The following is a 26,344-nucleotide window of genomic DNA, read 5'->3' as shown; positions in this document are numbered from 1 at the left end:
GTAACTAAGGAACAATGCCATATTATTTTCCCCTTTAACACCCATAGTTTAAATTTAATGTATTTACTCCAGAAGAACATATTCCTCTTTGACAAAGTCTTTTCTCCCTGCACTAGGACTCTCATTCTCTTACAGTGTTTTTTATTTGTTTGTTTGTCTCAGCATCCAGTCATATGAAGGAGTTTTGCCATGTTGTCACTTTTACCATCTATTTTACCCCCTGTTCTTCCCACTTTAGGGACTTGTTCAGCAATATGGAGCAAGTTCTTATTCTGACCAATGCTTGCTTGTCAGTGATACTGTCTCCAACTTGGCCTGATGCTCAGACAATTAACCATCAGAGTAAAGGTTTGATGACCAAGCTGAGGTAGATACTTTGTTGGCACTACTGAAATTGTTCCTGCTTTGTACATCTGACTTTCATACATCTACTGAAAGTCTAGTAACTGTTTCTTCTTATCCCGGAAGAAAAAGGTGGGATGTGCTTGTTCATTTGTTTGACTTGCCAGTTTGGCATAAGTTTTTAATTTCATGAAGACTTAAACATTTTCAGGAAACTTTCTGGAACAATAAAAGTGTAACTACTGTTCTTCTCTCCCTTAAGTCTGACTAAAGGTAAGTGTTTCATTTTTTCTCACTCTGTGTGCTACAGTCTGTTAATAAAGGCACATTGGGGTGAGGTTGATCCCCCAGAAGAAAGGGGAGATGACTCTGTCCCTCAGAAGCAGCTGAGCAGCACCAAAAAAAGCAAAAGCAAGCACTGGCCAAGAGGAAGATCAGGCACAGGAAGGCATCAAGAAGAGAGCTTGCAGCTACAGCAGGGACTGAGGTGTCTGAGAAGAACAGAAAACAGATCAGGCCTAAGAAATGGGGAGAAGAGGACCACAGGAGACTATCAAAGTCTTTGAACTGACTGAAATCAATCCTGGAAAAAAGGATCTGTCTTGAAAGTACAAAAAAGGCAGGGAGAAACTGGTTTATTTTTATTCTTCTCTGTCTAAGTGGTTTTCTTCACTGAATTCACTGTAAGGAGAAGGTTAATAGATCTATTTTAAAGCTCTGGCCAGCTCAACTTCCTGCTACACCAAATTTACAGGAAGCTTGACCTTGTTAATAAAATATACCTAAAAAGGTTGTAAAGAACTGACAGTGTCCTCTCCCAGATATTGGAATTTATTAATAAAATCCCCTTGGACTTTCCTAAACTATGAATTCAAGTCTATCATGAAACGACTATAATAACAGCAAATACTATGACTACCCACTGGTGGTTGTGACTGACACACACAATTTAATACAAGAGTTCGAAGGAGGATTTTTACACGTTACCAAAATACTTCCTTCTGCATCATGGACTGACCAGTTTTATGTCACACAAATGAAGGCTGTTAACCTGGCTGTACATATCTTTCCAAAGAGTAAGGAATTCTCAGATCTTTTGGGAAAGCCCTTCTGCTATTACTTTACCAAATGCATTAATCTGCTAAAGCAGACCTTTTTGTGGTCATACATGCAAACATGTGGCTCTCTGAGGAGCTCAAGCCGTCTTTCACTTTTAAAACAGTTGAAGGAAGCTTTTCACCTACAAAGCTAAATACAGATGTTTCTGAAATTAAAGTAACAAAATCTAGGAGGCTTTAGCTAAGATGTGGAACACACTTTTTTTCCATTTTACAAGGATAATGTTTAAAAAATGAGGTGATTATTCCCTAACAGACCAAAGTAAAGAAAAGCAAAGGGACTGTTAGGTGCTGTCTGAAGCTAGGGCTGCCACACCATTTGCTCACCACTCATATCCTTTTCATAATAAACTTCAGGTCAGGTTTTGCAACATAGGATAAATATGCTTTATCTGTGTACTGACATACACTGATTGTACAGAACCTCTTCTTTCTGGCATCTCTTCAAGTATATATATATATAGATATATTCATTGAGATAATTATCCCACCTTTCTTTGGGTGCCTTCTTTATTTTTAGCTTCCTAAGCAGAAGTGTTGACTTCTGATTTGCTAAATTTTGTTAAATAATGAAGTATGTTGGTACACTAAAAACCTGTACCTAAAAAAAGATGAAGAACTCTGGAGTAAGGTTCAGAAGGAGAACAAGCAAAGTTTTTACTGAATATTTCAAAGGATACTATCTTTAGCTGTCTATATTTAGCTTTTCAGCTTGCTTAGAAGCTTTTTTTGTAAGACTCCCTCTAATATTTAAACAAAGATAGAAAGAAGTACAAGAAAAATATAGCCATTAAAAAAGCAAAGGAGCTCCAGTAGCCAAGATATTATATACTTAGTATTATGAGACTAAGGTTTTATTGCTGGTATAGTTTTCCAAATCTATTTTATTTTCACACAGAGAAAGGGTTCGCATTTTTTATACTGGAGGTACCGAACTTGAATTTACAGATCATGTTTGGATTATCAAGGTGAGTATTTAGGATATTTCTGAGTCATAACAAAAATCAATGGGTACAAATATGTCGGATTAGATATCATAACATAACTTTTAAATGCTACCATACTGGAATTATCATAATACAAAATCCAATACCTTTAATAGCAAGTATTGTTTTTAGCATTATATTTCATTGTACTGGACAGACTTCTGGTGCTGCAGGTTAAGAAAGAACCCTGAGTGATAAGTTCAGAAGACAAATGTAGGTACTGAAAGTCAACAGCATTTATGTATTTCTTTCCTATTAACTCATGCCAGAGCCTCATTGTCCTTTGAGTACGTTTTTTGATAAACAGACAGTTTAGACTTAAGCAATAGAAAAATACAAGCTTTCCCACACCACTTTTCATGAAAGAAAAATCCAGAGAAAGATAAGTAGCTAAAACAAGATGGAGAGAAATAATAATTCAATAATAAAATGATGAGATATAGTCAATACACAGAGCCGCTTGTTTGCTCACTTACAATACTTCAAGTCATCTGATGTCAGTGGAATAAGCTAGATCATTATTTTAGCCAACTGCTTCCAGTCAAAAGCCTGCTTCTAAGGATGCAATGGTTTGGCAAATTCATCAGCATGCTAAATTACATGTCTCCATGTAAGTGAGCTCTTAGTAAAGAACTTAATTTAATACTGTTAAGATAAAAGGCACAAATCCAAACCCTATTTCATTTCTAATAAGCATTAAATATAAAAGTAATGAATTTTCTATTTAACTAACCAAGAGGATATTGAAATATTTTGGAGTTGTATGTCAGTATTTATTAAAAAGAAGGAAGGTCCTGTAAGAGGTTGACCTTGGTTACGCAAGCTCATCATGGTATGTTATAGAAGTACCTGAAGTCTTCTGTGATGTCAAAGAGCAATCATACCTGACTATTTCTCTTACTATGTTCTCTCAAATAATTATTGATTAGAAATTTTATTCTATGCTGTGTGAAAAATGTCATCATGAAAGGAAAAAAAAAAGCAACAAGAAATAAATGAATTCCCCTTCTCATTGTAACTTCTAGAGCCTGGTTAAACCAGGGCCAACATCTGTGGAAGATTTATCATTCAGTCTGATGGCAAAAAAATAGTTAAGATTTATTGCAGAGATATTCATTAACTACGAGTATAACAGTATATGTGAGCCAAGAGTCCCGTTTCCGTATTCTGTTTTAAGCAGTAACTATCGGTTGACCCATTTATGGAGGAGGACATTCCAAATATTTCATACTATGGAGAGCTTAGGTAGGATTACAGTTCTTGTTTTAAACATTATATTTAAAATTATTTAAACCATTGTAGTGTTTTTAAACACCATCATGAATCCTGTAGCAGAATAACTAGAAGATGCATCAGTACTTCTCATATCACTGAATACTGTAAAAGTATCAGCATTAATTTAGAATAGCTTCATTTTTTGCCTGCAGTAAGGTCACAGTGTATATTTGAGGCTGCCCGGAAGAAATACATAAAAACCCCTCAGGTCTTTATTTGTCTGAAGAATTAAAGGAATAATGACTTCAGAATATTTTTTTAAAGTTATATAAGTTCTTTATAGTCAATTTGTCTCTGTTATTTTATCTGTACTGCCAGTTGCTTTTGTGATGAAGAAACTAAATTGTACAAAGATAAGAATCCTGGGGACCCTTAAAATAAATGAAAATATTTTTATGGTCATTCAAATGTCATGAATGTTAAAGTTTCTCTTAAGATCTCTATAGACTATTGCTACTAGCAATGTGAATAGCATTAGAGAGCTGAGAAACTTTTTTCTCCAAATCCATTTTAGTTCTGTTAGAGCACTAGAAATTAGATCCTTTGGAAATAAAAGAAATAAAGGAAAAAAGTTTGGGTGCAGAGAAATTATATATTTCCCCCAACTTTTTGGTACAAATTAAAATACAGATTTTACCTAAGGTATAGCAAAGTCTTCATTCCTTCTCCTTTAATATAAAATTTCAAGTGTAACCTGCAGTCAGCAAGCTATTTTAAAATATACATCTAATATTAGAAAAATATTATTTCTGAGTCAACTATGCTATACAGGTGCTAAAATTTGATAATTAATTACCTGAATGAATCAGAAGAATAGTGCATAAACTACCTAATTAATTAATAATCCATCCTGTATCTTATATCTAAATCAATGTTTTTTTAAATAATACAGAGGGGGAAAATATACTAATGCTTCTGTGTTTTTGACACACTTAAATTGCCAGGGCTACCGTTCCAATTGCTTGCTGCAGCAATCCTGAATAGATTTCTCACACCAACATGCTCTAAGAAACTTGTCTGAAACCTAAATTGTTGCTTTGTCATATTTTGAATTTGTTTGACACAGTTTAGGTTTAATTTGTATTCCTTACCACATTTTTACCCCAGCGTGGCAGGTGCAGAACCCTGCAGTTGGTGTGGTGCTCACCACATTGCAAAGGCACGTGCTAAGAAGGGGATTCTGCTGGCAGGCTGCGGATATACGCAGACATGGGAGAACAGTGTAGGTGTTCCAGGGTTGGACTAGAACAGTCTATTCTGGTCCAATTACTGGAGTAAATTTCTCAGGTTTGTGCAATTTTTTATAGAGGAAAGGAACTACATATCATGAGATCTTTACCCTCTCTTAATCAGAGCTGTTGTTTTCCCATTTCCTTTTCATAAAGAGGAATAGACAAACATTAGACAGGTATTAAGATCCTTGGCCTTGCTGCCATGTGTATACAAGTTCCACTTCTTTGTCCTTCTTTTTGTTTCCAGTGCTAAATGCATTTCTGATGCTATAGAAGACCAAGAGTTCTTGATACCATCAGTTAATTTAATGAACAGAACCCACTATTAGTGCAATTAAAATGACACTTATTCTAGTGAATTCCCCATGTTATTTGATACCATTTCACTTGTCCCCCAGTGGTCTGGGACCACCAAACTTCTGGATTTTTGCTGTAGCACAAAAGAGAAAATGAAGAAATGAGATGGAGGCAGGAAGAACTGGAGGCAGCTGGGTCTTTGATAATGACACTATGGAATACCCCCTAAAAATCCTCAAACTGCTAAGGTGGGAGTGTAACATGATAACCTTCTCATCTTTTTAAAGGAACCTGGGACAAAAAAAAATAGAGGAAAGAAGGGAGGAAAAAGGCTTCTGGCATAAATGTAAAATATTTTGGCTTGTAATGCAGTAAGAAAAGACATGCAATGATGGAATAAATAAGAAAAGGAAGAAAATGAATAGAGGAATAGAGAATGGATAGAGGAAGGGAGAGTAAATACATGTGTTTAACTTATATAAGCGATATTTTCCATAGTGCTATTTTCCAGTTTCCTGGCAGATGTCCTACCATTGCTGATTTTAGGAGAAAGAACTGGGAAGATTCTTTTAAGAACCATTTCTTTAGCTTTGCTGTCTACTCTGAACTCTGTAGTCAAATGTGGGATTGACTGAATTACCACCGATACTGTTTTTAGTCATAACAGAAAGAAAATGGATTATTTTGTACACTTAAGAGTTTTTTTAACTTCTTTTTCTTCCCATGAATAATTCTGTGGATAAATTCAGCCACAAAATCCTGTTACATAAAACTGTGACTTTCAAAGAGATTCAGGAAAGGGATTTCAAGTTTGCAATATCATATACAGTATAGAAGTCTGCTGTCAGTTATGTGGTTGCACCTTCACTCTCCTGTTTTCTCCTACTTGTTTTCTCAAGGGGAAAGGAATTGGCTGTATAATCGCATTTTCCAGCACTGATCCTGACCGATCTATGAGATTTTGTACAAATACAGAACATAATTATATTTTACAATCATCCCTCTTAGCCTTTTTCCACTTTTTCCCTTCCATTTGTTTTAGTCTCTGAACTGTATTAATAGTTTTATTTATCTGAGCTGTGATATTACTGTGATAGTACCATTTTTGTCCTTCCATTTATTTCCAGTCTCTAATGCAAATACAGTTGAAGGGGGGAAAAAGTACTCTTGTGCTGATCCTGCTGCGATGCAGTTCAGTAGCATGATCCTCTGACGTCAGCAGTATTGTTATTCTAATCGATTTCATACAGCTTGCTGAACTGTGATGACAACCTTAGCGTTCTGTGACATCTAGGCAACACCTTGTTGGAAAACAGACTGTTCTGCAGGATTTTTTCCCCCTCAAAATGAATCATAGAAATTAGAGATAGAAAAGATCAAATCAGAAGCAGTAATATAATTCCCTTCTGTGAAAGTGGATAAGTTACTCAGGCAAATCTATTTGGTCTCCGAAATATTGTCATCGTGGTAAAACGGGATGATATTCAAAGGGAATAGATGTCCTGACATTGAAAACACACCAGCCTAGTGAACTGTAGAAAGAGCAGTCCAGCTACCAGAGCAGCAGGCAGCTACCAGAGCCAAAACCAGGGTTGCAGAACTCAAGACATCCACCACCACACCTGCCCGCCCTGGGTTCTAACTTCTGCCTGCAAGACAGCAGGGTTTGTTCACTCACTTCATTGTCATTACAAGCCTTCTTGCTGTTTTATTTTATGTCTTAGTCCATCCTTGGCTGGGTGGACAAACAAAACCTAAGTTAATCATTTAAACAGAATTATGTCTGACTGGATTAGTTGTCATGACTTCATATTTTAGTGAAAAACACCTATAGAACTTAATAAAACACTAATAGATACTGAATGGGGCACATAACTACAACGACATTAATTCTGAGTGTCAGGAAATATGAATACATCACTTCAAACTTTTGCCAAACAGCAATTGAACTGTTCATTTTATCAACATCTACTGGAGATTTGTCAATTAAGTGTTTAAAAACCTGAATTGTTGACTTCAATTTCAGGACCATTTATTTAACAAGAGCCACTTTCATCCAGTATTTCAGTATTATAAAACTACGAAACTGTATGACAGTGCCAGTTTCTTACAATCTTGTTACCAAAGTAAGTATGTATTAGCTAGATATTACTATGATCAAATTTTAGAGGGTTCCATAAAAGAAGAGAAACCTTGTTCAATTTGCTGCTGCTTCTAAGGCAAAATATCTTGGATGTGAACCTCCTATGTAGAGTCTCAAAGCAAAATATTTCGTGGCACTGCATATTGTAACAGAAAGATGACTGTATCTTGAGGTTCACTGGTAGCTCTGACTGCTATTATTTGAAGTCCTTTTCAAAACTGCACTTCTTAAAAATCTTTACAAAACACCCAAACCCTGAACACCTCTAGAATTTTAAGTTTAGGTCCACAAAAGATCTTCAGTCAACTTCTGTCTGTTCCTACATTAGGCACGATTGTGCATACCTAGAAATACCTCAGTCTTGCCAGTACTGAGATATTCAATATCCCGTACACATACTAAACCTACTGCCTAGTACAAATTAAGTACTCCTATCATGTGAGAGGTCCAATACAAGAGATATTTTCAAAGCAGCCCTGACATGTCATACAGAACTGCCAGAGGCAAGGTACGTCCCCAAGTCTGTAGCACTCATCCAGCATATGGATTCAATTCCTTTCTTTGCCTGACAGCAAAACTCACATTACTTTCCTCTCATGACTGAACCACCAAAAATAGCAGTGCCAAATATTTTTAGATTGTAAGGAGGAGAGCAGTAGCTGTCTTACATGTGCCATGGGACTGCAGAAAAAGATGGCAGGTGCTAAAGTCACAGAAAACTGTACACCGTTTGGCATATCTGCAAAACTACCTAATCACATCTACATACTGTTTGGCTACAGTCAACGTGAACCTGACATCAAAATCCTCCTTTCCTTTATTCTGAGTATTATACAATTCCTCGCTGCCATTTTCTGCCAATTACTCTTTCATGCATCTAATCTTCTTGGCCAGAAGATGGCATAGGCATTTCAAATTAAATTGTTGCTGCAGCTTCACTGCAAGTTTCTTTATGATAATTACTATAATCTAAATACAGTATAACATTTTATTTTCAGAGCGCATCAGAATGATCTTTCATTTATGTTGTGCTGATTATGTCAAATTTTCTTCAACTTGCAGCACACTGGTATAAAGTATTACAATATGGATCATTCTGATAACATGATCTTTAACAAATCTGTTCTTTCATATCTCTCAAATATACTGTTATATAGTTCTCCAGCTGTCCAGACCTGTAAGATTCAGCACCATGAATTTCTATCAACTGCAGTTAACAGTTGAGGTTACTTAGGTCTCTGTGCGATCTGAACTTGTCTATGATACTTAGAATTTCTACCTTAGTAAGATTATAAATGAGTTCAAACCATAAATATTTCATACTCTCTGCTCAGTGCTAACAAGCTACCTACCTGACATCATTACAGCTGCAGGCAATTGCCGTGTCTGTAATTACACAGCTGGTTTCATTAGTGTCCCAACCAGATGATATTAATAGAAGGTCTGAAAATCCCTTCTGTTATGTGACAGAGGTATACATTTGAATGAGGTTTTATGAAAATTGCTGAGTAATACAAGGTCTTTTTTCAGCTTAAAAGGAAAGAGAAAGGTTTTCCTGCATGTGATTAAAGCTAAAAGGTTCATTGTGGGCTTTAAGCCTTTCAAATTTCCCTGCATCACCACCTGCAGCATCAGGGTTAATTTGCTAATGAGAAGCAAAACCCACAGGCCCATCACACTATTCAAATTTAATGTGCACATGGACTTCTTGATTCAGGCCAGGTTTATAAATAGTACCTTTAGTTTAAAAATAGGCTTTTCAGATCTAAGGGAGTTGATATTATGATCTGTAAAGTGAATGAAGCTCCCAGGAGTAACTGGAGCTTATGTAATATTTATTCCTACATTTCTGCTCAGCTGTTTTGTGCTATTTTGATGCTGACCTGCAAAGACTGTTAGTTTCTTAAACCTTTCAAATCTTTCTTCAGTGAAGCTGAGGCTGTCTGCATGCTCACTTATCTAGGTAACCTTACTTGGCTTTGGGGTTTTGTCTAAGAAACAGTGGCCAATGACCCCACTTAGAGGTATTTTTATTTAATAATTTTTATTGCATGCAACCTTTGTGGAATCCCAAACTGTGCTGCCTAGAAAGATTATGGACAGGTCTTCCTGTTCTTGAAACATTATGACTGGTTTAGGTCACAGGGAGAAGAGTTACTGAGCATGTAGAGTTGAGCTCTGTCTCCAGGTACATGAAGAAGGACATTAAGTTTTCATTAGGCACTCACAAAAACAACCTTCAATACTTGGATTATAGTTGTTTGTGATGTTTTAAAAGTGAAATACCGATGTTAATGGAACAACATTCAGAGCAAAAATGTTCCTGGAATATGAAACAAACTTAGTGTTAACCTGTCATTGAGACACCATTTTGTGCATGGAAACAGCCGTGAGAGAAGCAGAGACATGATCGGTAGGTAAGTCTAAGAAAATGCCTTTGTAAGGAAAAAGTTCAGCTCTTAGTGGCAAAATGAAGCATATTGTATTAACGTCCTGGTTTTGTTAAAAACAAGACCAGTTCTCTTTTAGTGAATTTTCCTTTCAGCTAAGTTCTTCTAAGTAACCGCACTTTTCTGAATTTTTTCCTGCCTGTTTCTCAGACACTGTGCTCCAAGACAGATAAGAGTGGCCAATGGAATGCTGAAGAAGCTCATGTTTAGATTTATTGCTATGACAGCCAAGAATACTGATAAGATTTCACACACTCCGTCATAAGAGGGGCGTATTTGCAAGGAGGGGCAGGCAGAACAGATGACTAAAACTGACCAACTGAGTATTCCACCCCATATGTGTCATACACCCTGTATAAGAGGGAGATCATGCAGGTCTCACTCTCTTCAACCATGACCACTATCTGAAGAGGACCCTGCCAGTGGTGCCTGCAAATCCGAGGCGCGGTTCCAGGCCCCGCATCCAGTTTCCGGTTTGCTGTGACATCCTGCCCAGGACTTCCAGGTGCCTGCCCTGCAGCTGCTGGAGCCACACCAGCTCTGCCCATCACTGGAGGGGTTAAACACTGCTCTACCCCGAGACTTTCAAGATTGGTTTTGTATATTTTGTATATTTTCTCTATTTATTAGTACCATTTGTAAAGCCTTTAAAACCTTTTTCCAATTTTAAAGTCTCTCTCCCTTTTTCCTTCTTACCACCTTCCCGTAGCGAGGACTTTATCCACTGCGGGGAGGGTGGAGGGATTAACAGACAGCATCTGCCACGGCTGATTGTCGCCTTGCAATTAAAGCTTAACAATTAAGTATTATGCTTAGCCTTCTAATTTTCCTTTCTTCATAAACTAGCCCAATGCATTATTTCGTGTGATAACTTATATTCTGCAATCAGAGACTTATTTGCTCCTACTGTTTAGTTGTGAAGGGCAGTGACTAGTTTTCTAAACCAGATGCCTTATCTGCTATCTATCAATGCTGTCACTTTTGCTGGGTGTAGATGTGTTAGTACGATCCTGTGTTAAGTTATAACTACGAGGTACCACGTTTAAATTTTTTACTTCCTGCTGCAGGAATTCGTTGGCACGCACCTCATTTTAGTCTTGTTTTCAGCTGGCAGCATAAAACCCCAGATTCACATTCTGAGGAAAGGCTGGATTAATGAGAAACATTTCAAAATGCTAAAAAAATCTGTAAGCTATCCTTGAAGAAAATCAGTAGAAGTATTTGAGTGATCAGAAATTAGTACTTTAAAATGTAAATAAAAACCTCAGTGCCGTTTAACAAATAAAAGCTGTGGTCATAACAATCAGGGCAATATTATATTTGAATGCATTATAGCTTCTAGAAAACCTGTTCTACATTTATAGCAAAACATCCTGTTGATCAAGCTTAGTTATGAAACAGTCACAAATGACTGTTAATGTATCTGGAAATATCTGACATACAATAAAAAAACAGTACATAAGGATGGCATGGACCTGGTAGTTAGAAATTAAGTTTGATTGTGTAACTGGTCCAACATTGCAAATGGTTACACTATCCTCTTTCCTTAAAGATATACTTAACAAATAAACATTAGAGGTCCAAGTTGATGGCCACTGGAACAAAAGCTTTGTACATTATTTCAATGGTAGCTGCATGTACTGTTTGGTTTTACCTAGAAGCAAAAGCATCTCCAGTTAGCGTAAAGGTTCTGTATCCCTCAGATAAATTTGGTGCAACCCGAAGCACTAATATGTAAACAGGAAATGTTATATACTTCAAAATGTAGCAACATGATGAAAGCATAATGGTGTCTGGAAAACATTTGTTATAAGCTGATACATTATTTATGTGGGAAATAATTTGAAACAGGTGAATAGAAACAGTGACCTGGCACAAATATTAGTACGTACAGTAGTATCTTGGAAAAAAAGGATGAGAAATAATAGCCCTACCAGTGTTGCCAACAAAATGAGAACTTCTCTAAAATTAATTCACATTTCCTTAGTGCCAAAAAATTCTAGCTGGAGTCCCTAATGCTTCAAAACATTGTTATTTTGTTGAGCTGTTACCCTTTTTTACAATATACATTTTTTGCTCAAGCTAGAAGTTTTGGAGGAGTTTCAATACTTCATAGTCTCAGCACTTCAGGTAAGAGCTCTGCAGACCGTATCGGTTCTCCTAATATTGGAGAAAGAATTAATCCTTTTTGATCTGCTGATGAAGTGCTCAGCCCTCCAGTCTAAGTCTATGGGAAGCATTCAACATCACTTAGACTAAGTATCTGTAATTTTTTTCAATTGATATCCTGCACTTATTTAAGTTGCTAGACATTTCTGGAAACTTTCTAATTCCCATTAACTGAAGGACATACTTAGCACTAAATCTAGGGGAATAAAACCCCAATAGTAATTAGTCTATGTTATGCAGATACAAGTTGCTATTTGTGTTTGCATAATATATACAACTACATCATGTAGTTCTTATTTGATGTTCTTATATTCACTTTGACACCACAACAATCCCAGAAGCATTTTAAAATAATCTGTCAAAGTTATTACACTCAGTTCATGTTGTATTTTGTTCGTGGAAAAGTCAAATTGTCTGGGAGAGCACTTGTTTGTTTTTTGTTGATTTAAACCAGCTTTTTATTCAGCATTAGGTCTGATGTTACTATGTGCTGAGCAGAAAGGCATCTTTTTCAGTAAGAGTGGTGAAAATACTTAATGGGATGTTGCTTTAGAATTCATCTAAGAGCACAGCCTGCTAAAGCTGGTTACAAGTATGTTATCTGGATTCCCACATACATTTGTAGCGCTTCTGCTTAAGTTTGTTAAAGTTAATTTGACTTATGTTAAAGTCAAGAAATTCAACCTCTCCCTTCTCTGTTCAGCCAACTTGTATTAATGCACAGTAATGCATTCTTAAGTTACATAAATCATGGTTTTTTCACAGCAATGTGATCTCACTCTCTAGAGAGAACAAATACTTTTTGTTCAAGGAAGAGTTATTAAAGATTTTGGTTTTGCGGGTTTTTAAAGGGTTCAATATGGAAATTCAGGCTTTGTTTATAGCATTCTGTTCAAACCTGATGCTGAAGATGAAAATTAAATTTTTCCTATATATCTATATTTTCAAATGGAACTCACATCTACAATACCAAGTGTTCCACAAACACAGCAGTTTAATCTCACAAGATGCCATTAAATGTATGGGAATTTCATAGAATATCCATATTTTCCACTAATGGCAGGTGCATACATCTAGGATCATATTATTAAATTGTATGTTATATAATGTGAAAGCTCAAAGTAATTTCATATCCAACTTCAGAGTCTGAAACAATGAACCTCCAAATATCTAACAAACTAATCTCAAACACATTTTTATTTGAACTTCCTGTTCTTAAAGAAAAAGTTTCTGTGATCACAAGGAAAAATGTATCTGAACTCAAGTTTGAAGTTAAACCTGAAAGGCAGGTTGAAAGTCCTCTCTGCAAGCAGGTATCTGTTTTCCAGGCAGTTTCTAGCCCAATGCTTTGGTCATCCAGCTGACACACTAACCATAAGCTGACAGCCTGAGACTAGGTTTCCAAGCTCATGATTTTTTTTTAAAAAAGACAGGCTCCGAGGATACCCTGCTAGCCTTCAATTTCCATATGAAGCAGCTTGTATTTCCAAGACTGTTTCAGAGTTTGTTGCTCTATGGCAGCTGACTGAGAAGATAAGCTGGGACAACCATGGTGCACCAGTCTATGGAAGCCTAAAATTTGGCTGATTCGGAGCCAGAGCGCCTACTCTTCCTGGCCTCAGTTACTCAGTTACATCCAAAGCACAGAGTTGCTAGAAGTATTCAGAGATAAGTATAACACGTCTTCTTTCAACAAAGGGAAAACCTCTCCACACTTTTAGCTTTGTTCTTATAGCTGAACCTTTTGGCTCAAGTGTGTAAATAATGATAATATTAACAATATTAATGGAGAGCACCAGGAGAATTTTCAGTGGATGGCAGAGAGAGAAGCTTGGGATGGGCGGTCTCCAGCTAAACAGAAAAATTTTAAACAAATGTAAATAGGATTCTTTTAAGTATTACATATAAATACGTGTCCTGGCTCTTTTTTCCATTGGAGTTTCTATAGTGCCATTTCATCAAACCTACAATATTCTGGATAGGGAAAAAACCCCTGCCAACGGCAACTTTTCATTCACTTTCTATATCTTGATTCATAAGATAAACACAGAGCTCTGAGTTTCATACAATCTCTTTATCCATTCTTGTATTGATTGTACTATGTCAAGGGTAAATTCTGAAAGCAATGTTTTTTTCCCTTGTTGTCTTCTGCTTAAAGGAGATCTTCTATTTGTGTTGAAATGATCTGGAATTCTGCCAAAACCTTCAGGATAAGTGTATTTCAGGCAGTGAATTCCTGGGCAAAAGAAGAAACAACTACAACCACCATCAAGAGGAAGTTATTTATAAAACCAGATATAAAATATATTTAACTAGTGTAGCAATCTTTTAACTGAGGCCATTTGTCCCAGCTGCCAGTATAAATATCAAATGTGGTGCTTCATGCATGTATCAACATTTAAACAAAAAAAAACAAGTAGCATCCCGAGCCAGATAATTTCTATGATTTTCTCTGTAGGTGTATGTGGATTTAATATTTCTACCTGGCCATTTAAAGCATGTGATTAGTGAGAGAATATGCATTTTAAGATATTTGAGATAATATATTAAAAAAGTATTGGTTTGACAATTATAGCAGTAAAAATGCCCTATTGGTCCATAGATAATTTTACCTTTTAACCTATTTTTGTCTATTTGTACTTTATCTGCTCAAAATAAATGCATAAAAGAGTTCACTAAGCCACTTTGGGTTAATAAGGAAATTCTACATAATCTAGCAATATATTTTTCTCACAGGTTGCAATAGGAGCTCATGTCTCATCTTCACCAAATAATCTTAGAATTCCAAAATATAATCTCAAACACACACACCTATGTGTCCATGCATACACATGGATGTATCGACTTACACACACGTATGTATAGATACACATTTATAGCTTTCTGTAGATATGGACATGAACAACTAGACCAATACATGTAGTAGTTATTTTTAAAAAAATAACAAAAGCTATATTGATGTATATTGTGACCTTCTGTTTAGAAACTAGAATGGCTGGGAGGAATTCATATGAATTATCATTTAAGCAACTAAAAAAAGAATGTATAATCTATGCTCAAAACATGTAGTTATTATGAGTTCCATTGTCTATGAAGAAAAGACATAAGTTCTATCAAGAATTAACAAAAATCTAAAATAATGTCTTTGTTTAAATTAACAAATGAACCAAGAGAATGGATCATTGCCTAATTTTCCAGTTGGGAGGCAGAGAAAAATATGGCATTGCTACTCTTTGGGAACTGTCTTGGTCACTGCCCAGCATCAGTCCTTTTACTGAGAAGTATGTCTCTCAGTTTAGAAAAGACAACTAAGTTTGTGCTCAGCTAGACTCTTAGAAATTTTTACTTAAAATTCCAAAGATGCTTCTTCCCAAAACATGAATTGCTAGCCATAAGATTAAAAAAAAGAATGATTTTTAAAGTCACATTAGTGAGCTTGAAATACAATTGGAAAAAAGATTTTCATTTCAGGACTTGAAAAAATTAAGAGGCAATGTAAGGAAAGGGAATTAAGTTAAATATGGAAGGTAAATGTTTTGAAACTGATTACTAACCACATTATTTGATTTTTCAAGAGACACTATCTATTTAAAACCAAAACAGGGCTTAAAGTGATTAATATTTTAATTTGATATAAATTCTGATTCTGTATGATCAGAAGAATCCAAATAAATGAGATGATAAAAATATTAGGTCATGGTAATTAAAATCAAAGATGGTTTTCTTTTTAAAAGTACATCTTATGTTACTTACTTTTTAGATTAAAAATGAGTGTCTTATTTCTGACACATGATTTTGATATAGAAAGTAGAAACTGATTACATTTAAAGTGTTCCAGTGAAGCTGGTCGTTAATAAATTGAGAGCAGAAATGACAGAAAAGAGTGCGAGAGAAATTAATACTTGCCTTTTAATATTTATTTTACAGGAAATGTGTTTGTTGTAAGCCTGGCAGTTGCTGACTTGGTCGTAGCAATCTACCCATATCCACTGGTCCTCACATCTGTATTTCACAACGGATGGAATCTGGGATACCTTCACTGCCAGATTAGTGGCTTCTTGATGGGCTTAAGTGTCATTGGATCAATCTTCAATATTACAGGCATCGCTATCAATCGGTACTGCTATATCTGCCACAGTCTCAAATACGACAAGCTGTACAGCGACAAGAATTCGTTGTGCTATGTTGTTCTTATCTGGGTCCTAACATTTGTTGCTATTGTGCCCAACCTGTTTGTGGGATCACTACAGTATGACCCCCGGGTTTACTCATGTACATTTGCACAGTCTGTGAGCTCAGCATATACAATAGCAGTTGTGTTTTTCCATTTCCTGCTTCCCATAGCCATAGTTACTTTCTGTTACTTGAGAATATGGATCCTCGTTATTCAAGTGAGGCGAAGGGTTAAACCAGACAACAACCCGAGACTGAAACCACATGACTTCAGAAACTTTGTAACCATGTTTGTGGTATTTGTACTGTTTGCAGTCTGCTGGGCTCCTTTGAACTTCATAGGCCTTGCTGTGGCTGTCAACCCAGAAACTGTAATCCCTAGGATTCCAGAGTGGTTGTTTGTATCTAGTTATTACATGGCCTATTTCAACAGCTGCCTTAATGCTATCATATATGGACTCCTGAACCAGAACTTCAGAAGAGAATACAAGAGAATTATTGTCAACTTGTGTACAGCAAATGTTTTTTTCCAGGATAGTTCTAATGATGCAGGAGACAGGATGAGAAGTAAACCTTCTCCATTGATCACAAACAACAATCAAGTGAAGGTGGACTCTGTCTGAAAATGAGAATCTTATTATTGTCACTCAACATCATCCAAATAAAGTATCTGTTTTATTAGACCTATTGTTAAATATTACAGTGAAGTATCTCTTCTACATTGAAAGCACTTTGATCAAATTCCTTGCATGGTGTTTGGGAACTCAAGTGACAGAGCTCTGTCAAACAGATCCTATTATACTATGGTGTATCTCTCATAAAGCAACACAGTGATATCCTTGAGGGAACTACAAAATTACGCATGGATACTTTTTTTTTCCTTAAATGGAGATAAACAACTAGAAAGAGGTTGAAGCAGAAGTATGCACATTGCCTGGCTCAATAAAAGAAACCACAAAACTATTCCTACCACTTCCTTCCTGCTGGTTTTGGCTAGGTTATGATTCTAAAGCCTCTGAGAACTTATTTTAAAAGATGAAATCAGACCATTATGTAATATATTATGAAATGTGAAGTAAGATATTGAGGTAATTGAAAATTAATTCAGATTTTTGATAAGTACCTCTACCTATATAACTTTGCGCCTAACATGGACACTATTGTTCATTTTTTGGAGAAAAAAACCTCACCAGCCCTCCTGGGAATGGCATTCCCACTTGACTTCTCAATTTTAAAATAACTTTTAGGGTGAGAAATATACTTGACTGATTATCTTCAAGGCTACAAGGGCAGGAGGATAAACAGCAAGGAAAGCAAAGAGCTGTGATTCATCAGTCTATATCATTTGGGCATGAAAAAAGGTGTATGAGGGGTGGGAAGAGAAAGATAAACTACCATTCTTTCTGAAGAGACAGTAATTCACTAAATCAGGAAGTGCCCCCAGGGAGTTTCTGGGGAAACACCTCCTAAAAACGTAAGTGAGGAAGGATAATTCTTACTTGTGTATAGCACAGAAGTTCTAAACTTCTGTGAGGGGAAGTTTAATGCATGTAAGAGGGATGGTGGGTGAGGATGGCAGTTTCGTCTGGTTAGTGGAATCTTAACCTCATGAAACCCTGGGAAATGATATATATTTACAGCATGGGGATTTAACATCTTTCTCAACTTGACCACCTGAGACTATAGGTTATTTTGTAATCTGCCACAGATAAGTTCAAGTACACTTGAGCTTTTTCAAGCCAATTCCAATTATTTCGACTGGACTAAGAGTTTCTTGAATAGCCGTCAGGCTTCTATTAATCTATATTAAAACCTGGGCTTTACCTAAACAGTTAATTTAAATTATGACTTGCTGTACTTGAGATTTTCTTGAACTTATATGTCTTATAAGAAAAACCGACAGTCACTCTGTTACCTAATTCCTTAAACTGTGTACAAAACTAACAGCATTTTATCTTTCTTGGATTGTAGATTGGTCTACCCTTGACTTCATAATGAACTAAAAGGGAACAGATTTATATTTACTTGAAAACACCACTGACACTTTTTCAACTGACCAGTTTCTTACCTTAAAAATAGGTGCCTCATGTTAAGTTGACAATGGAACTAATGAACAACATTGTAAAACCCTGGAGATGAACTAGCAAGTCAATGCATTGCCAAGGTGCTTGACTCATCTTTGTTTACATTTGCCAATCAGAACCAGCTCTCTTCTATTGTGGTATCATCAAATGATGTGATATGATATATGATTAATAGCATAAAGTATATCACAGCTTTCCTCACTGTGATTTCATCCTTGGAGGATGCTTAGCTCTGTAATTTTATTGCTTTCTGTGTAGTGATTTCAGAACAGCAAGGGCGGCATGACCACCTTATAAGAAAATAAGTTTTTAATGTAAGAAAAAACACTATTTAAATTCTTACAAAACTTGCCTTATTTAAAGCATATTTTCAATGAAAATAATGTCTTATGATGCATCTAATAAAGTAGCATAAAAATAGTTTAAGTAGCTTAATCATTAATAAATTTAGAATTCTCAAAGATCTTTCATTTTCCATTTCCAACAGAAAATGTACATGTTTATCATGTCTACATATTTATGAGCTGGTTTAAGATACTGTATCAAATATTGTGGGTTATCTGAGGAATTAAAGTCCCCTGTAATTCACAAGTGCTAAAATATATTTTTGATGATAATGAAAATGGTTTGCTATATACAATAAAACATATTATACCAAAGGTATATATTTTATTGAATAGGCCTGTAATAAAAATGGAGAGCATTTTTCAGATCTGTTATTTTGAAATATTTGTATTAAATCTAAATCACAGAAATGTGCACGCTGGTGATTTTATGAGCTGCTAAATATAGCAATAATTTTAATACATTAATCTCTTGTTCTTCTTTGGGGGGAGGGAAGAGTGTTAGTCTTTAGAATTTAGTTATACTAATATGGATGAAAAATCTGAGACATATCTGCTTTCCTCTTCAAATTAATTTTGCATTTACTGCCATTCTGAAGTACATTTTAGGTAAGGTTTGCTAAACAACTCATTGCAAAAGCGGAAGAGTAATGATGTTTAAACTGCACTAATGATTTCTTGTAATCATTTTCTATTGCTTCAAAGAAGTCAAAGTGACTCATTTAAGACTATGAGCAGCCTCATCAGGAAATAATCATGATTTCCTTCCATTCTAAGGAGACAGACTTAGAAACATATCAAAAATTAGTACTTCTGTGCAAGTGGATGAGCCATGACTTTTTTACATTCCAAGTTATTACATTTTTCCCCTGTTTGAAAGACTAACATAGCACAAATGAATTATTTAGAGCTTTATCTGGAAGTTTTAGACAGTGTACTTGTCCTGTAGCAGTCGTTGGCCCTGAGTGGATTTAATTCTAAAACATGAGTCCTGGTGACCTACCACACCTACAGAGGCCCGTCCCTCCCTGCTTCCTACTCATTTCTGATCTGAGCCCCAATGAAGCCGTAGGACCTCTGTGCAGGAACAGTGATCCCACTGTATGCAACACACTGAAGACTTCTAGCCTAATTTACCCTGACCTTATCCTACAATAATTTATTTCTGATATCACAATCTTGATTATATTGACAATCTGGATATGATCTTATATTGCCACATCTTGAACCCTTATAGTTTTATTGATGGTCGTCTTCATGGCAAACTTCATCTTAACAAGGAAGTTTAGCATTCTTTCATATATACCAGCAAAGAGAATATTAATGAATATATTAATATCAAATAACAGGGTATTTATTGTAGTTAAACTGTAACTGTATGCAACAATGTAATTGCATTCGGAATAGCTCACTTAAGAGTGCTTTGCACATTTACTTCTTCCACTAGGCTAGTAGAAGTGCATAGATATGAAGCAAATATATTTTATTTCAGTAGGCATAATATACAGCAATGATTTTACTCTTTTCCTTTTCTTCTTATGTGTTTTAGAAGGTAAGTCTTTGAACCATCCATAACAAACATTCTGTTGTAATCAATCTATATTGCAGTGTACGGCACATTCCTCTACAATTGGTTAGTATTGCTCCTTTTTCTTCTTTTGGACCACTTTTGAAATTATATAATGTTAATCTGATTAATTATGACATATGGAAAGGAATGGTTATTTCCTTTAAACTGCACTGAAAAAAACAAGCATGATAAAAAGCTCCTTAAAATATAATACACAAGTACATAAGTGTCGTGGTCAACAAATTTAAAATAGAAGCTCAGAAACTCTTCTATTTAAACATCTTGTTCACGAACTGTAGTAATACAGACGGACTGTTATCCTTCAATTCTTTTCTAATAACTGCACTTTCTAAGTATCATTAATACATTTTAAAAATAGTTAAGAACTACAAATGTCTGCCATCTTGTCATTGAGGTTTGGGAAATCACACATGCTAAAGCCGAATTCCTTGGAAGAAAAAATATTCAAGTAATGGCCTGGCTTAGAGCCCATGTACTGTATCTCCAATTTTTGCCTGGGTTAAGTAAGAATTCCAGTATGTTTTTAGGAATTTACTCATTTAAAATATTATTCCTACCTCAAATATGTGTCTGAGAGATTGCAATAAAGAATAGGATGGAAAAGACAGTATAAGTCAATAACCTTTAGAATTTTTAATAGAAAGAAAAATAAATTCAGCAAAGAAGTACGTATATTAATAATAGTCACAGAAAATATTTTCCCAATTGAATAAAATACTTATCACCCAAACCATCCCTAATACCAAACATTGACTAAAGCATGCATATTTTGAAAATCTCATAGTTCATAAATGTATATACTGATTACTCTGAAAGTTACAACCAAACAGTATTCGAGACACGTCTCATTTTCAGCTCATATAAACCAGCACAGCTTCACTGATTCATGGCAGCTGAGGATTTTGGCATATTAGATTTCATACATCTAAAAATCAGCTATTTTACACTATTACACAGTAATATATGTTTCATTTCTACAGGACTCATCATTGTCAGCTGTTCAGGTTGTGGGAGAATATGAATTTGCCTGCTAAAGATTTGCAAAATTAACCTCATCCAGTGGAACTCTCTGTGATTTGTCATTTTTATAAGTAAATTTATAAAGGCAGCAGTCTTTTATTTGGCTTCATTCTTAACTGTACAAATAGTTTCTATTTAGCAGAAAATTGTACCAATGCAAGAGATTTGGTCAACTCAGAGACAGTAGGTCTACTTATTGTTATTCTTTCTGCTTACATTGCATGTGTCCACAAGGATTTCATTTAATTGCAACAAGAATTTTAATTGCATGTTTGTTTCCAGATCCTCATTTAAAAGCAGAAATAGTTTCATTCAGTAGTTTCATTCATTTTCAAAAAAGCAGAACTGTTTCATTAATATTTATGTTCACGCAGATCATCTCTCCCAACCAATTTTGATGTTAATGCAATTGTCCAGGACAACTCCTAGAAATATATCTCCTCCCCAAATTACTCCTTTCTCCTTTCCAATCCCAGACAACATGCTTGCTTTCCTCAATTCTGACCATATTATCCGCTTGGCTGTTCTTATTCCATCTGTCAATACCAGTGAATGTATGCCATAACGTTCTTGACTCTGAAATGACCCTATTCTTTTGTGATCTATTATGACCAGTTGTGTTTTTAAGAGAGTAGTTTGGTATCAATTACAGACCATCTTACAGACAAATTCAATACAGTAGTTTCAGTACTAGTCACCCTCAAGAATCTGTGAATTAATAGAAGCATAACAGCTTATAATAAGAATAAAACCCCATGGGACTCTATTCTTTAAGTATAACCCTTGCTTTATAATTGTCAAGATAATTTTATTTCTTTTAAATTCTCATGAATCCCATTATTGTCCCCAACTTTTTCTCCACACGTCAAGAACCCAGCTTTTGTACTGAGGGAGGAACAGTCACTAGAAGAAGGGTTGCACTTGCAGTCTCCTATGACATATGACAGGAAGGAAAATAAAATTCAGAGTAGGTACCACTAAGTATTGAAGCATCTGGGGAAAAAAAAAAAATTAAAAAAAAGTGTCTGTTACCTAAGATTTTAAACAAATAAATTAGACCTCATTTCAGGAAAAGCTCGGCAATAAGGAATAATTAGTAAGGAATTGTCCCTGATGATACCATCAAAAGGCTGTTATGGGAAAAAAAGAGTTCATCTTATGTATGAAACCAGGATTTTATTGCTAGTCTAATTAATATTTTAATGGTCTAATAAAAACCCACAAGTTAGTCCACTTGCAATTAAACTAACATTCCAAGTCCAAATCATCTAATTATTATAGAAAATTCTTAGTGATGATACGGTTCATGTAATACTACACATTAAGCGCAGTTTTATGCACAAAATTTCCTAGTATCTACCCCTTTTTTGTGTTTGTTTCAGTTTTGGTTTTATGTTGCTTGGGGTTTTGCTGTTGTTGTTTGTTTGTTTGTGTTTGTTTTGGTTTTGTTTTCTTTTGTGGCTTTTTTTCCACAGTACCTCTGGGTCACTTTTATGCTCCTATCTGTTGAGATGAAGAAGAGGCTATAAACTTTTTACAACTCGTAAAGCCACTGAAACCTTCCCGGAAAGGACCAGCATGGGTGCAGTTTCCGTGTGTATAAATTTGTTTATAACACTTTCTTGTTCTGATTCTTAACAGCACATCTGATAGGAGTAGTGGAATAGTCAGTCCCTCATCCTACAGGAGACAGCAATTGAAGCACAACAGTGACAGTCCCTAGTGAGAAGTCCTATGTTTATTGGGATTTTTTTTGTCATGGGAGGCCCAGGAAACACAAAGATACAGGGCAGGCACTTTGTCATCCCAAACAGAATTAAAGGTCTATTACACAGATGTCTGCTAATAGCTGGGAATCTAAGAGCCAGGCAGTCAGCTTGGTTCTAAATAGGACTCTCTTATGGCTTTGCTTTTATTGTTTCTGTTTTACTCCTTGAAGAGAGATCTTGCATTTGATTCACATATTGCTAGAAAACTGTTGTCTGGGAAAGCAATAATCAAAAGACAATCTTATGCAATCACTTCACTGCTGTTAGAAATGAAGTGTTTTCAGAGCCATTAGGACAGTATTCTGAAATAATTACTAATTGATATGTTTTCTTATTAATACAGAAAAGCAACACTTTCAGAATGTTTCCTTGGTGTCTAAGAAGTGTTTACATAATACAGATAATACTACCTAATGAATGATTTTTCAGCAAGTAAAAGAATTCAAAATAAAAGATCCAACTGGTTGTCAAAGAAACAGTTGAGTATTGAAACTCAAAATAAAATACGATCAAATGTCCAGAATAACTTTTGGATAATGAGAATAGTTTTCGTAATATTTTTATTGAGGGAATAAACACCAATACAAACAAACAAACAAACAAAAAACCAACAATAAAACATCAAAACCCCCCAAAACAAAAACAAACAAACAAACAAAACCAACAAAAAACCCACAACCAACCAACCAACCCAAAAAAACAACCCACCAGCTAAAAAAACCCCAACCATCACTGTTTTTCACAGATAAGTATGTGTGTTCAGGAAGGCAAGCCAACAGACTGTTGAACGTTCTTGTAAATATCTCTGCAGAGTGTTGTTGGGTCACATCTAAAGATAAATATTAGTTATTATAAACTAACCATCTAATAATAGTTAAGGGCAAATGGAATGAAAAAGTTCCATACACAGTAGCAATACACAAATAACGAAATTCAGACCAGTGTCTGTAGCCACATGAAAGCATTCTTAAAGAGGAGTTACTTAATTTTTTATTTTTCTTCTTCAACATCACAAGCAGTGATGGGCAGTGTTCCATGATACTGAGAACAGCAGTTTAGCATCTGTCTGTGACATTCTTGGTTTCCATTTTTCCTTCTATTTTGGAAGAATAAAATGTTCAAGAAGAATCTTAATAATGCATTCCAAGTATATTTGGATACAGCTGGTTACACATAATTGTAGGCAGTTATGAAAATTAAGTTTGCGTTCGGTAAAAATAACAGCCACAGGAAATTACTAAGGCATTTGAAAATCACATGTGTTGCATTTGTTTTGCCAACACCAAATAACAAACTCAGCTATACTGAACTATTGGACTTGAATTTCCCGTTATCCTACTTTTCATTTCATTTCATTTCATTTCATTTCATTTCATTTCATTTCATTTCATTTCATTATTTCATTTCATTTCATTTCATTTCATTCAACCCTAATGCTTGCTAGTGGTGAGTTGTCAACATAAAACTTTGGAGTGGACTTTGCATGTGTGTGCGTTTGTGTGTGCATGCATGCATGCTCCATGGAGGTGGGATGGAACAGTATCTTATAAACTAAACCAAAAGGTTACTCATTGTTACCAAGACAAGAATTGCTAGTTGCTCTATGTGGAAAAAACATGAAAGAGTGGCTACTACCTTGTAAATCACCCTGTAGTGGCCCTCGCTTCTCTCCCAGTCTGATTTTTTACATGCTTGTCTCTGCCAGCTTGAGGAGAGGGAAGGTGACCACCACGGTGGCTGCTCTGCAGGCACAGCAGATGTCCTGCTCCAGGGCTACCTCCTGATGCCATGTGTTGCAGTGCTGGGCTTGGTGCTAGCAGAGCCACCATGCACACTCAGTGCAAGAGGGAAAGGATTCTGAAAGATATTGCTGGTGTTTATGAAGTTCTAGTAGGCATGGACCACACTAAACCCCTAGTAAAAGCCATGCTTGTTTAATTTTACTGTCTGTTAGTCCTAATTCTTTCCTTTCCTAGGCAACAGAGAGCATAACTACCAATACTGGCCATCAAGGTATTCATGGATTTCAGCTGAATCATGGCAGTAGATCCTGTTAAGTTTTTTCTCATTTTCAAGGCTTGCACCAACAGAAAGTGAATATAGTTGGTAGAATTTCATTAGTTTTCAGACATGTAAATTTAGAATTTTCTGAGTTTGCTGCTTCTAAAAAGAAAGCATTTTAACTCTAGAGATGAACTGAAATATAATGTAAGTAATTTATACTAAAATAACAGCATTACTTTTGTTGAAATTTTCTATCTTACACTTATGTCAGAATATCTTGCAGGTAAAGCCAGTTTGAATTTGTTGGTATTTGAACAGGGCATCTGAACAAAAACTTTTCAAGTGTTATCAGTAAATTTTATCCAGTCATGATAGTCAATACTATTCCAGTTTTATTATGGAATATTGGAGGGCTTTGTTATCTCATTCAGATGAAATGTATCATTGAGGCATCACTATTTGTCTTTTTTTAAAGGACACACCATGAAATAATAGGTAAGTTATGTCGAAATTCAAGCCTGAGTTATTATATTCTCCCTGCCTAAAGGTCCTTCCTCTGTTTTAGAGCTAACCTAGTATATTTTTTGTTTCATGCACTAAAATTTTGTTTAACATTGAGATGCATTATTTATCCATTGCAACAGGAATTACATTCCCAGGATGGCTATACTTCAGTAATAAATGACAGAGGCAGCACAAATCATTCCTTTAACTGGCCATCAAATACATATATGCTTTTACTTGCAAATAGTGTAGGATAAATCTCCTTGCTCAAATTCACACCATGAATTTGATTTCCTTCTGGAAAAAAAAAAAAAAGAGTGAGACTTAATCAGAACTAAAACGAATAGACAGTAACTGGTCCCCTGGTTCATTTTGAAAGCTGGAATTGACAGTCCTAATTCTTCACAAACCATGAATCAAGTACACAAAAACCTGAGAATGGCATTAAACAAAAATGTAATTTCAAATAATAATTAAAATAGAGTACTTTATTTGCCTTTCATTTTCAGGTCTTTGAGACGCAATCGTATTCATCTTTTCAATCCTTCCTTAAACTCAAAGGACTAGACATCTACTTTTTCTTTTCCAGTTAAACCTAATATTCTCCTGTAACTGCTTGTAGGTGAAAACCACAAAATATCATAATCATGCTGAAATTAGAAGATCTCTACTAAAACATACTCGAAACCAGGAAGAGCCCTGTCCATATACTTCCCCCATGCTCAAGAGCACAAGAAGAAGCTTCAATAAACTTCATTGTTCCTTTATCACTTGAAAACAAAATAGCTTGTGAATAGTTGAGTGAATAAGTCACCCGGCTATCTTTTAACACCTACACTGTCA

The 26,344-nt window shown here is 35.5% G+C and overlaps 1 protein-coding gene across 1 annotated transcript in view; it reads left to right on the top strand.

Annotated features, from left to right (window-relative positions):
• MTNR1A (melatonin receptor 1A) overlaps window positions 1-16,808 on the top strand; it is a 54,561-nt gene extending 37,753 nt beyond the window's left edge. The window contains exon 2 of the mRNA XM_065634076.1: window positions 15,940-16,808. Within this exon, the coding sequence (XP_065490148.1) occupies window positions 15,940-16,808 (869 nt within the window). The remainder of the gene's footprint in view (window positions 1-15,939) is intronic.
• The last annotated feature ends 9,536 nt before the right edge of the window (window positions 16,809-26,344 follow it).

The sequence above is a fragment of the Caloenas nicobarica genome, chromosome 4 (genome assembly GCF_036013445.1).
Source record: "Caloenas nicobarica isolate bCalNic1 chromosome 4, bCalNic1.hap1, whole genome shotgun sequence".
NCBI lineage: Eukaryota > Metazoa > Chordata > Aves > Columbiformes > Columbidae > Caloenas > Caloenas nicobarica.
This window is presented reverse-complemented; position numbering and strand designations above follow the sequence as displayed.